At 38.8% G+C, this 14,288-nt stretch overlaps 1 protein-coding gene across 1 annotated transcript in view; it reads left to right on the forward strand.

Annotated features, from left to right (window-relative positions):
• The first annotated feature begins 687 nt into the window (after positions 1 to 687).
• Positions 688 to 14,288, forward strand: part of LOC135220917 (transcriptional regulator ATRX-like) — a 507,237-nt gene continuing 493,636 nt past the window's right edge. The window contains 4 exon segments of the mRNA XM_064258551.1: positions 688 to 835; positions 1,001 to 1,652; positions 10,115 to 10,255; positions 10,393 to 10,511. Coding sequence (XP_064114621.1) covers positions 770 to 835; positions 1,001 to 1,652; positions 10,115 to 10,255; positions 10,393 to 10,511 — 978 coding nt within the window. The 5' untranslated portion in view covers positions 688 to 769.

The following is a 14,288-nucleotide window of genomic DNA, read 5'->3' on the forward strand; positions in this document are numbered from 1 at the left end:
TTTAATTAAGTATCCCGATTTTGTACCAGTTGGATTAATTGAAAGCTAAGAAGAATGTGTTGATAATATAAAATAAGGGAATAATTCCCATGAAAGGAAACCTATGACAAAGAGCAAAGCTTGGGTAATTACTTAAATACTATTGCAGAGGAAAGTTAAAGTAGGTTCTTTCCAACTACATGCATATCAGTATGGGTACCATAGATCCAATTTAATAATAAATAACTAGTGAGAATAAACATAGAGGAAGATTGTATGAAGGCTATGAGTAGAGGAAGATTGTATGAAGGCTAAGAGTACTACACAAAAATTATGTCCCAGAGCACTGCTGAGATTTTGATGTTCTGAGTCACACAGAAGATTAAGTGTAGGTGTGATGCGGCTGTTGGATCTAGGTGAATGGTGCTTGTGCACCCTATTCAGAATAATGGTGTGTGCACAAAATAAAGCATCTTGTGACCAATGGGTTTGTTGAACAAAGACTAACTAGAAGTGTGAATATAATGTAAATCGTAAATCAAACTTTGTAGCTTCATTTAACATAATTGTCTGTATTTGAAGTTTTTACTTTATTTGTTTTAACTCTGTTGTGATTAAAGATTTTAAATTATTGACGATATCTAAATGGCTTGCAGAAATATAAATTTCTTCCAATGAAATTAGAATTTATTCTTAGAATGGTCTCTTGACAGACTGTAATTAATTGGTTTATATCTTTCAGGTGAGAGATAAAGAATTCAAGCCAACAGTGGCTTGGCTCGACAACTTTATGCGTCGCTTTTGTTTATCTAAGAAGAACATGGGATTTCATAGCCTTGCTATGTTGAAAACTAAGGTAATTATGATGAGTTAGGGTTTAAGAAAATTTAGAAGTAGGTTTTCTTTCTTGAATGTATGACTTGCATAAAAAAAATTTATTATACTCTATGAATGTTTAAGGCTCTAAATAGTAATTTATTTTATTCCACCGTACTAATATTCTTTTAACTTTTTCCTTTAGCCTGTACAGAAGACAAATCCAACAGAAGCTGCATCAGCTGATAAGGGGGTTACACAGGAGGAAGTGTTTTCTGCTCTTGGTTTCCCTAAAGACTTCACTGGTTTTAGGGAGAATCTCGAGCAAGGCATAGAAAATGGGGCCTCAGCAGGGTCTTCTGCTAGTGGGAAGCCAACTGGTACTGAAAATGGTGTAACTGAGGTCATTAGTAAACAAGAAAGTGATGTAGGTCAGAATACAGTAGATCCATTGGTTTTGAGTGATTGTGAAACCAGTGCACAACACAAGAGTGATATAAACTCAAGCAATGATGATAAGACAAGCAATGCTAGTGGTAAAGATACAAGTGAGATACAGGAAGAAGATCCACTTCATATTGAGAATAATAAAGCTATGGAAGTAGATCCCCTTAGTGAAAATGGGGAGTTAGATGAGGACCACAGGGAGTGTGATAAAAATGAAAATGGTAAAGAAAATGATAACAAGCAGAAAGAGAAAGAAAATAACACAGATGTAGAGGAAAGAGGCAAGATGAATAAGGATAACACAAATGACAGTGATGGCAGTGAAGATCCTGATAATATGTCAACCAATACTTCAAACCATAATGAAGGTGGCGTAGAAGATGAATTTTCTTCAAATGAATTTGGAGACAGTAAGTTATTTTTATTATTTAAATGTAACTTTAACAAATTATGATAATGCTGATAGTAGGAAAGGAGGAGTACATGTAATGTAGTACATGAGTTTTGAAGGAGTTGCATTTATTAATTGGATGTAAATTTTTTAATGAACCTTACCTCTCCATTATATAGCTTTTACTTGCACACCAATGGTAGTTCGGCAGGTTAGAAAAGAGAGAGATAGAGAGAGAGAGAGAGAAAGAACTGGGTTTTCTATGAATATCCATCTACTGTACTTCCCTAACCCCCCACCAGAGGAATGATAGGTACAAGCACACTTAGCTGATCAGTCTAGTACTATATGCTCCTGGTATCAGTAAGAGGTAGACAGATTGTTGATATACTACAAGCAGTCCCCGGTTATTGGCGGACTGTTAATGGGGATCGATTTATGGCGCCATAACATATTGAAAGGAGGCGCCATTAACTGGTTATTGGTGCCATAAGTGCCATGAATCACCAAGTTTTCGTTACTGGCGGTTTGCCCTGATATAACCGGATATCAGTGCCATAAGCGCCATAAATCATGAGGTTTCGGTTAATAGTGGTTTTTGCTTATCAGCAACCTGCCAAGAACTGGGGAACTGCCTGTACTTGATTTTTTGTGGGTTTGTTTTTGGATGTACTGTTTTATTTTTGAAAACTGTATTTGTTCAGTAAGAATCTGTAAGGTAAGAGATGCTTCAATAGTTATTGTTCCAATTTTATTGACCCTCATGATCTATTTTTTGCTGAGGGAATGGTTATGATTGGGTAACTATGTGAATCATAGTTTAACCCTTAGTGGACAGGGGAAAATAAAAATAAATATGCAGCTCCTCAGGCTGGGTAAACTTTGAGGTCGGCCAATTTACAAAAAAAGAAAAAAATCCCTACCTTCCAAGAGAAGTTGAAAATGAGTATTTACAACCCCTTTTTGGGCCTCTTTTACAAGACAATCATTAAGGGGCGACATCGCCAGAACCTGATTTTGTTTAAGGTGCACTCAAAGTTGAACTATCAATACCGGACATTTTTCTTGACTTCCTACATCCATGTTTATATGTATTTTACTCTCTTGCCTAACCACATATGAAAAAAACAATAATGGTGTGTTGGGGAAAAAAATCATAACGCATTAAAATTTGCATACACCGATATGCAAAACAGTTATGAAAATGGAAAAACCTAATTTTTTTTTTTACATTTTTAAAAACTTCTTGTTCACCATAAATACACTGTGAGCCATTTCACTGTAAACCCAAAAACAAACGTTTTATGAGTTTTTATAGATTAGCAGTTTTAACATACCACACATTTACAGTATTTTTCCCTCGGTTCCCAATGTAAATGGTTCATAGATTATTGTCCATAATGGTTCTTTGAACCCCAGTAATTCTTAAAGATTTCCTTCACATTTTCCTCACCAACATGAATATAGCACTTATCCTGACATTGGCAGGGAGGCCCAACCTTGTGTTCCCTGACCACCTGTTGACTTCTACCACTTACATATGCCTGTCCACTGTTCCTTCTCAGCTTGGCATCTGCCTGTTTCCACTTTGTAATCTTAGGGACTTCGTACTCCACTTCACTGTCACTAGATGACATTTTCACAATGTAAAACTACCAAAATAATGGCAAAAATAGAAGAGAAATCACTGTTCCTCCATGTGGGTGCTGGTAATTTAATACTACCATGCTGGTGCGCTACACAGGCTGTGGTTGGTTGAGCACGAAACCATAAACACGACTGGATGAAAGGGAGCTGCTCATTGGCTCGCACACCATGGCCATGTCGCCCCTTCACCTCCGGATGCCTCTTATGGTTTTTTCTAATAATTTTATTTTGTAAAATTATAATTAAAGCTCACATAATATCAAAACAGATAAGAAATAAAATTGGTAACCAATTCTTAGCACTTTTGTTGAAAAATATTTATGTACATTTACCAGAACAAAGATTCAGTAACTTTTTATTTGTACATTTTTTTTGTAATATTTCTTTGCAATTTTCTGCAAAATTACATTTACAACCGACATACTATTGTAAGAGAAAAGAAGAAAAACCAACAGCAACCCCATGGTGTATTTATGAGCAAATTTACAAAAAGACGTCATGTGAGACAGAGTTCATTCTCCCTTCAAGTCAGAAGCAGAACTGAAATCCTGGGATGCCAGATTTATGATTTTAGCTAGTGTAAAAGTTGCCATTAGTGAATAAATTGGCTATAGAAGTATTGGCACCTTTTTCCCACCCGATTCTTTCCAAATCGATGGCGCTCAATATTGCTTCTCCGCAGAATCAATCCGCTCACCACTCCAAACCTGTTTTTGCTACCGAGAAGCTATCTGTCATGAATGGTTAACAAAATTTGGAAATGGATCACAAATGGAGAGAGCTGTTATGTTGTAGACTTTAGAGGAGGTCTTGTAAGACTTAGGTAAAGGGATGCATGCTTTGTCGGCTTCCCCATGTAGTAACGTAGTAAGAGGTTAGGTTCTCTGCTGCCTTTCTTTGATCTGGGACTCTAGATGAGCTTCCCATAGATTCAGGGCATTAGATTTATAGGGTGAGTTTTTTTTTTTTTTTTTTTTTTTTTTTTTTTTTTTTTTTCATGTTCATTGGTCATAAGTTTTGTATGACATTATTATTAATTTTTCTTTTCTGTGCTACCCTCCCAAGTAGGGTTTTATTTTTACCTGCTTGGGAGGAAGGGTTAACCCCCACTTTTTTCCTGCTTTTTCCTTGGTATGTCCTGTCTTACTCCCATGTGGCTTGGAGTAACAGGGAACTGGGACATGTCAGAGAGTGGTTTGGAGCTTTAATGTCTCTTTCTGTTCGGTCTGGCATCTGTGGCTTTAGTTCCAATGTTAGTGGTTTCAGGTTCAGCGTTAGGGGCGTCAATTTCGTCTTTAGCGGCACTTGGGTAACCATGAGTGGAATCGTCTGATGATTTTCCCTCTAATTTTACTGTATCAGGATAGTTTGATAGGAGTGATGCCTCAACTCTTTCAGGTAGTATTTAAGTTGGTTTCAGCTGTTTCTGCCGAGTAGTATGTACTAAAGTTGACTCGTCAAGAAAAATTACCTTTTTCTTTAAAGAGTTTTGCTTTAATCTCCTGTAACTAAGGATATTTTTCAGTTTAAGGTTATGCGTAAATTTGTCCATGGAAAGGTATTTTTCAATAAATTGCAGAAAATTTGGTAATTGCTGATTTTTTCACAGCAATACATATTTACTATTGTGCCTACACAACATACAAACTACTGGTCCTTTACAATAGGAATTACTTTCAGCACAGCTGGAAGATGGCTGTTTTAACTTTACACAAGATTATGAAGTACGTGGTTAATTACTGACTATGGATGGGAGTCCTGCCCACGCATTCGGTATGCACTCCTTTATAAACTTTTGCCTGTTGGCAAGAAAGGAGATGTGTTCTTCTCCTTTCTGCTTGCTGTTTGACTTGTGTACTTTACTGTTTTGTTGATATTGTTGATATTATATGATTATAATGTGTCGCAATAGTAGTAGTATATGGAGTTACAACTCCCTTATTTTACTCTCGAGTTTATGCTTTCAGTATTCTGATATAATGGTTCATACTGATATTCGTAAACTGTACAACTTTTTTAGCGATGATGCGTCAAACTGGATTAACCCTTTAATGCCGATTGGACCTATTAAATGTCGATGAAAGTTGTCTGTCGGGTGCCGAACCGACGTATGGTACGTCGACGAAAAAAAGTTTTTTTTAAATAATCGCGGAAAAATAGTTATAGGCCTACTAGGCGAAAACTTTTGAATCATGCGCCTTGGGGGATGCTGAGAGCTCACGGATCGAGGTGTTGTTTTGTTTACAATCGTTGCCCAGGCGTGCAAGCGCGAATTTCTTTCTTCTCGCACTAAAAAGCATCAGCGACACATCTCGGAAATTATTTCATCACTTTGACATAATTTTTGCACCATTTTATATTAGCCGTTACATGGAGTATTCCATATGAAAATGTGCGCAATTTTATGTAGAATACAACAAAAAACAACTCATGGTTGTAGCTTTTATCAGTTTTGAAATATTTTTGTATAAATAACGATAAGTGCCAAAATTTCAACCTTCGGTCAACTTTGACTCTACCGAAATGGTCAAAAAACGCAATTGTAAGCTTATATTCTAGTAATATTCAATCATTTACCTTCCTTTTGCAACAAATTGGAAGTCTAGCACAATATTTCGATTTATGGTGAATTTATGAAAAAACCTTTTTCCTTACGTCCGCGCGGTAACTTCCAAAAAAAAATCAGACATTTTTTTGTGCGATTGTCGTAATGTTTGCACCATTTTAAATTAGCCATTACATAAAGTTTTATATATGGAAATGTATGCAATTTCATGTAGAATACAACAAAAAAACAACCCATGGTTGTAGCTTTTATCAGTTTTGAAATATTTTCATATAAAAAATGATAAGTGCGAAAATATCAACCTTCGGTCAACTTTGACTCTACCGAAATGGTCGAAAAGCCCAATTGTACGCTAAAACTCTTACATTTTAGTAATATTCAATCATTTACCTTTATTTTGCAACAAAGTAAAAGTCTCTAGCACAATATTTTGATTTTATGGTGAATTTATAAAAAAAAAAAGTCCGCACGGTAACTCTTCTGAAAAAAATCATAAATTTTTTCGTCCGATAGTCATAATGTTTGCACCATTTTAAATTAGCCATTACATAAAGTTTTATATATGAAAATGTGTGCAATTTCATGTAAAATACAACAAAAAACAACCTATGGTTGTAGCTTCAATCAGTTTTGAAATATTTTCGTATAAATAACGATAAGTGCCAAAATTTCAACCTTCGGTCAACTTTGACTCGACCGAAATGGTAAAAAAACGCAATTGTAAGGTAAAACTATTACATTTTAGTAATATTCAATCACTTACCTTTATTTTGCAACAAATTGGAAGTCTCTAGCACAATATTTCGATTTATGGTGAATTTATGAAAAAAACTTTTTCCTTACGTCCGCGCAGTAACTCTATTGAAAAAATTAGATTTTTTCGTCCGATTGTCGTAATGTTTGCACCATTTTAAATTATCCGTTACTTAAAGTTTTATATAGGAAAATGTGCGGAATTTCATGTAGAATACAACGAAAAACAACCCATGGTTGTAGCTTTTATCAGTTTTGAAATATTTTTATATAAATAACAGTAAACAGAAAAAATTCGTCCTTTGGTCAAATTTACCTCGACCGAAATGGTCGAAAACTGCAATTGTAAGCTACAACTTTTACAGTCTAGTAATATTCAATCAATTACCTTCATTTTGCAACAAACGGGAAGTCTCTAGCACAATATTTCGATTTATGGTGAATTTTTGAAAACTGCTTTTTTTTATGTTCGCTCGTTACGAAATCATGCATCATTTTGTGATAATATTTTCTGTGTTGCCTTGATCATTTTACAATGTGTTATATACCAAATTGATCACAATTTAGTGTCCAATACAAAAAAAAATTAACTCTTTAGCTTTAACCGTTTTGCTCACAGCACGATTTGTATACAATTATATATGGAAATTTTTTTTCGCGCTGTCATATATCCCAATATTTATATATGATGATGATTTTTTTTCATTTCTAAAGGTTGCATACTAAACTTCAGGCAATGACAAAGAAAGGAGCCAAAAATGAACTCTTAATCTTGAAAACTAAGTGTGCTGTAATTTTTTGAAAAAAAAAAAAAAAAAAATCCGCTTCGGCGGTCACTCGCGAACGCCGCCGGCATATGGGAGACGATTTTTAAAATACCGCTTCGGCGTTTAAGGGTTAACCGAAACTCGGTGCCATAAATTGCCAAGTTTTGGTTAATGGCGGTTTTCGCTTATCAGCATTCCTCCGATAATTGGGCACTGCCTGTATCAAGAATCAGGTAGGAACTCACTCCTTTTCTCTGTACTTAACAGCCAAAGGATCTTCTCTGGATGCAAACCAACTAGACCAGACTCTTAACCTGCTTCATCCAGAGCAAGTGCAACATTTTATTGGACAAGTCAAATCACTGCAAGCAGGTCTTGATGATGGAATGAACACTGAATGTGAACACCTACCTGTGGAAGTGGTGGGGAAAGTTGTCAGTCGACCTGTTTGCAATGTCAAGGAACCATTGCCTCCCAGTCTACTGCTTCCCGATACCGGACCCTAAGGCTTGGGCGACAGATGCAGTGCTCCAGGACTGGTCGGACTTGAACGTCTATACCTTTCCTCCTTCAGCATGGTGAAAGAAGTCCTGTCCAAGTTCATGTCTCGCCACAACATGTCCACGACTCTGGTGGCCCCAGTCAGACTTCCCAAGACTTCTTCCTTAAAGAAATAGCCTTCCAAAGTAGCTGCACTCTCATTCATATCATCATCTCGCTTTGACAGGCTTCAGACTGTCAAGGAACATGTCAGAGCGAAGAACTTTTCAAGAAGAGCTGCAGAAGCGATTGCTAAGTGCAGACGTCAGTCCTCTACTAATGTCTACTAGGCTAAGTGGGCAGTCTTTCATTTCTGGTGCGCACAAAACATATAATCTTCTAAGACTTTTGTAGCACAGAATGCTGGTTTCTTGTACCTGTGGTCATCCTATAGTTTAGCTACCTCCTCAATGAGAGGATATATATCCATGCTAAACTTGGTGTTTAGACTTGTCTACTAATCAAGACATAGTGACCACGTTTTGCTTGGAATTTGGATGTTGTTCTCAAATGGCTCTGTGGTCCTCCATATGAACCCTTTCATGCCTCCTCTCTGAGGGATTTGACTAGGAAAACTATTTATAATCACTATAGCTACAATGAAGAGGATCCGCAAATTACATGCCCTCAGCAAGACCATTGGTTTTTTGCAAGGAGATGCAGTCTGCTCCTTGACTCTTGGTTTTATGTCAAAAAACGAAACTCCCTCTAATCCCTGGCCTAGTTCTTTTATGATCAAGAATTTTGTGGATATCCTGGGACTGACAGAACAAGAGAGAGTTCTTCACCTAGTTAGAGTACTTAAACTTTACTTGAATCCACGGGGATCAGAGGCGGCCCTCAGAATTTGTGGTGTTCTGTGGGGAACACCTTACATCCGTTATCTAAGAACACCTTGGCCTTCTTTCTAAGGTGTTATTTCTGAGTCGCACATGAGCTTCAAGAGGATGATCTCAGAGTTTTTTAAGTTAAAGCTCATTTCATTAGGGCAGTCATTACTTCACTACTGTTCAAGAACTTGTCACCGCGATTCTACAATCAACTTGCTGGAAGTCAAGATAAATGTTCTCTTCCCATTATCTACATGATGTGGAGACAGTATACGTATAGTAATTGCAATACGTTGGACCCTTTGGTTGTGGTTGGCATGGTACTGGATGACAAAGAATAGGGAGTAACTGTTCTAGTTTCATATCCCCCCACCTTGTTTTAGGATGTTGAGTTATGGGAAGTACTGCCCCCAGAGGAAGGGCATCTGCTTTATGGTCATACCTTGTCATGCTTCAGAGTACTCCTCGACTGCAAGGTTTCCCACTGAACTGTAGTCAACCATTTGCTTTACTGCTACGTCTTTATAGGTTGAGACGAGCGCCAACCTTAGATAGCATCTTTTGGCTAAGTTTGCAACAGATATTTTACCAATGCTAGCCACCTTCTCTTTCAAATTCATATCCTTACTCTAAAGAGTAGAACATGTCCTTGTATGTATCCCACCCCTGGTCAGTGTGGGATTAAGCTATGTAGTTACCTGGTAAGTTACTTTTATAAAAATGACATTTTTATAATAAAATTAGGTTTTATATATACTTACAAAGTAACTACATGATCAAAGCCTTCCCACCTCCCTTCTAATGGAAACAGAGAACAAACTAATTGGCCTTCCTGCACTGTTGTACCTGCTCTTCCCTGGATGTGGATGGGGACTAATTACCTACACTAAAACAAAAGTGTGCTCCACAAATCTTTTAATTTTGAACTCCCGATAAAGTAGAAACTGAAGCTATGTAGTTACTAAGTAAGCATAATAAAACCTGATTTTATTGTAAAATGTCAGTTTTATTTTTATTTGTAAAAATAATTTTGTCACATTGAAGTCTTATTGCTGACTATGAGAGTTGAAAGAGATAGTTATTGAGTGCTTGGTAAAAATCAGAGCTGGCCATCTCATAAACTTTTTAACAGTCAGGAGAGAAGAGACTGAAAACAGATGGTATTATGGTTAAAGTATTTTCTTAGTACTAATTATTAGTTCTGCTTCAATTACATTGTATAAGGCTCACTGTTATTGGTAAAACTGGTTGTCTGGTATTTTTAATATTTGATGCACACCACACATTTTCTTGGTTGGCAAAACTATGAAAAATATGATTCACTGAACATTTACCGATCACTAATCTTATATAATAGGGCTATAATTTTTTTCTTTAGGTGGAGATGAGAATGACTCCAAGAAAAAAAGAAAAAAAAGAGAGGTTACAGAGAATGAAGAAGAAAAGAAATCCAAGGAGGAGGATGAATGCATTTTGTATTTAAAGGAAGAAAATAATTACTATAAGAAAAACTTTGACAGTAAGTAATGTAAAGTTGTTTACTTCCAAATTGTCCTTCATATTTTCTACCTTTGTATATAATTTTTATGTATGTAATTCCATAGAGCTTGGTTTGTAATAAAGAAAACTCTAGCTTGGTTTATAATTTATTTCAAGATCTACAAAAACGTCTGACATCGTCAGTGGTCCGCTGCTCATCTTGCTTTGAGCAAGTCAATCATCAGCTTCCAAGTTTAGTATACACTCACCCAGTGCTTGGAATTTTTCTCTGTAAGGTATGCTGCATTATTTTTGTATGATTGTTATGTGATAAACATTGTCAGTATGAAATAATTTGGTTTTGATAATTTTGTGTATATATATATATATATATATATATATATATATATATATATATATATATATATATATATATATATGTATATCCAGTTCAGTATAAATTTGCTGTTGTCTAGATTATTGTTGATGCAGGTGAACCTTTTCTAATCCAAGATAGTTAGGATGAGAGGAGTTCCAGATTAGTCAAATTTCCAAGTTCAGAAGAGTTATTGCTAAACAAAAATCAGCGATCTCATAATCCATTTAAGATATTATGTACCATATATACTGTAATTGTGTAATTTTGTACTTTATGTAATATCAGAAAGCCTCGCCTAATGTTATTACATCATATTCTCCAAGCAGAATCTTATAGATATTTGTCATAATTTTCCAGGCAGTCTATTCTCAGGCTAGACTATTTTTTACATAAACCTTACCTCTTTATTAGTAGTACATATGTGGTTTTTACATCATACCAGCAGGAGTTATACAGATTCTGAAAAAAATTTGTAACACTTATTTTGATGAATATCAGTTTTTATACACCTTCCCCCACTCCCCACCAAGGGACCAATAGGTACAATCTTGGAAAAGATGCCTTTTACCCTCTGAGTTCAGAAGACATTGTAATTGGCAACGCTGCTTTTGTTTATGTTGTAGATAAGTCTCATTATTGCAGATGTCGCTTAACCAGTTAACCCTTAAATGCATATTGGACGTATTTTACGTCGATGAAAATTGTCTGTCGGGTGCTTAATTGACGTAAAATACGTCGATGCTAAAAAGTTTTTTTAAATATATGCGGAAAAATAGTTTTTATACATTCAACTTCCCTGGCAGATATATACTTAGCTATAGACTCCGTCGTCCCAGACAGAAATTCGAATTTCGCGGCACACGCTACAGGTAGGTCAGGTGATCTACCGCCACTGCCGCTGGGTGGCAGGAATAGGAACCATTCCCATTTTCTAAACCAGATTTTCTCTGCCGGCCATACTGGTAACATCGTTGTTGGTATCTCCTGACTGGATTTTCGTTTTTCATCGCCGTTGATCTTCTGGACTGTCTTTTTGGTGACGTATTTGGATCTGTGGTTTGGCATACGCTTTTGTGGAACGTTTTTTGGATTTTGCTTCGGATTTTGCGCAAGAATGTCTGATTCTAGCTGCGAAGCTAGAAGATAGATATGTGAATGAGAGTTGTTTGGTGAGGCTACCGAAAGTGTCGTTAGATCCTCACAAGGTATGCAAGAAGTGTAGGGGGTATGAATGCACTAGAAATAACACTTGTGATGAATGTGTGAATATGGATGAGGAAGGATGGAAGACCCTAGATTCCTATTTAAGGAAATTAGAGAGAGATAGGGTTAGAAAAGCTGTCTCTAGAAGCATGAGTAGATCTCGCTCTAACGAGCCAGTTAGTATAACTAACCCCCAATTAATTGCTTCCTCACATGCAGTATCACCCTCTCCCGTAGCAGATGTTGCAAGTTCTGCTGCGGAGATTGCAAATCTGAAGACCGCATTAAGGAGGATGGAGCTTGAAATGCAAGCTCTTAAAGGTAAGAATGTGGAAAGTGACATAAGTGTCCCCAGTGTAGTGGAGGGTGCGTCTGATCGGCTCTGTCTCGCTCCCAGACCTAGACCTCTTCCAAGCTCCCAGGCCCAGAGGAGAAGGAATGTCGACAGTCGTACGGAGGTTACGGAGAATCCCCACCGGTCAGGCGTCCCCTCAGCAGAATCTGTAGCGTCCCAGACTGCCAAGGATCGCCATTGGAAAGGCATCCTAAAAGAGTGCTTTTCGTCGTCCGATCAAGAGGAGTTGGAAAGCTCCGACGCTGGACTCGAGCCCGGAATGTTTCCCGGACGATTCTCCCTACGAGAGGAAAAGAGCCAAGAGGACAATGTCTCGATCTCCTACGCCTTCCAGGGCGCATTCTCCTATTCATGAGAAAGAAATGGAAGAAACCGCGATGGACATCCTACTTAAAATGCCGGAACAGATTTCCTCGTTAGTAGGAGTATTGAGAAAAGACCTTCCGAGGAGAAAGGACGATTTTCTTCCTGTTAAGAGATCTCGTCCGATGGGCGTTCCGGACTCCAGACTCCTCTCCTCTACTCCTCTTCCGAGAACAGAGATGAATAAAGAAAGACGGACGAAAACTCATAGGTTTGGGACGCCAGATACGGACAATGAAGAAGAGTGTCCGAGTCGGACAGAAGCACCCAGGCGCTCGGCGCCAGAATTGGACGACTCGGACAGGCAAAAGTGTCCTACGCGGACGGCGCCAACCAGACACCATTCGCCAGATGCGGACAGCCCGGACAGGCAGATTTGTCCTATGCGGACAACTATGACCAAGCGTTGTGTGCCGATTGCGGACAACCTGGGCAAGGCGGACAGCATGGATAGGACAAAACGTCGTGCGCAGGCAACTCCGTCCGGGCGCCAGGCGCCAGAAGCGGACAAGACGAACAGGCAGAAGTGTCGTACTGGAACGACACCCGCCAAGCGCCAAGTTCCATATGTGGACAGCTCGGACAGACGACACTGTCCGAGACGGACAGATACGTCCAAGCGCATGGAACGAACCAGACTTTCAGCAACTGATAAGCACCAAGAGTCAAGATTTTCTTCAAGAGAACCATATGGAGAAATCAACCAGGAAGCGTCTCTTTATGATGTGGACCAGGAACGGATTTCTCTAGACAGAGACGAAAGATGTCGTCTTGTTCACGATATGTCTGTTTCTGGTGGAAACTTGCCGCAAGCACAGCTGTCTCCTGATAAGAATGCAAGACGTCGCACAGGCGGCCGTCATTCTTGTCAGGAGGACTTAGATGATGATCGGGTTTTTTCTCAGGATCAGCATTCGCCGGACAGGGACACAAGATGTCGCACAGGCGGCCGTCGCCCTTGTCGGGAGGGAGCTGATCCTGCGAAGAGCCCTTCACCTTGCGGGAAGAGACGTTCTCCCTCGGCTGATAATGATTCTCCGGTGGAACTTGTATTGGAAGATGTCTCTGATACTGAAGATCAGAAAGGGGCTGGACTATCGGACTACAAAGCGTTGGCGGCGCTTTTGCTTCAAGAATTTGGAGATTCTTTGAGTCCTGCCGCTCCTCCGTCTCCTCGGTCGCTGTTCACGAGCACGAAGACCTCAAAGTCGTCCTCCTTCTTGAAGATGCGGCCGACAATTTCCATGAAGAAGGCTTTGCAGTCTTTTGGAAATTGGCTTAACTCCAAGAAGGAGGCGGGAAAGACTGTCTTTACCTGCCCTCCCTCCAGACTTTCTGGGAAGAGGGGTATCTGGTATGAGACAGGCGAAGCAATGGGACTCGCCCTCCCAGCTTCTGCAGAGGCAGATTTTTCAACGCTGGTGGACGCGTCGAGGAGACAGTCTCTATCTTCAGCCAAGACAACTTGGGGAATGTCTGAAATGGACCATCTCCTCAAGGGATTGTTCCATGTCTTGGAAGTTTTCAACTTTCTGGACTGGTCCCTTGGGGTGATGGCCAAGAGGACACAAGACAATGAACGCCTGAGCCCCGATGTCCTTAATAGTATTTTGGCTTGTATGGACAAGGCAGTGCAAGACGGATCGGGGGAAGTGGCCTCCCTTTTCGGGGCGGGAATACTTAAGAAGAGAACTGTATTCAGTTCTTTTCTTACAAAAGCTGTCCCTCTGGTACAGAGGTCGTCCCTTCTGTACGCTCCTCTGTCTAACCAGC

The sequence above is a fragment of the Macrobrachium nipponense genome, chromosome 2 (genome assembly GCF_015104395.2).
Source record: "Macrobrachium nipponense isolate FS-2020 chromosome 2, ASM1510439v2, whole genome shotgun sequence".
NCBI classification, from domain to species: Eukaryota; Metazoa; Arthropoda; class Malacostraca; order Decapoda; family Palaemonidae; genus Macrobrachium; species Macrobrachium nipponense.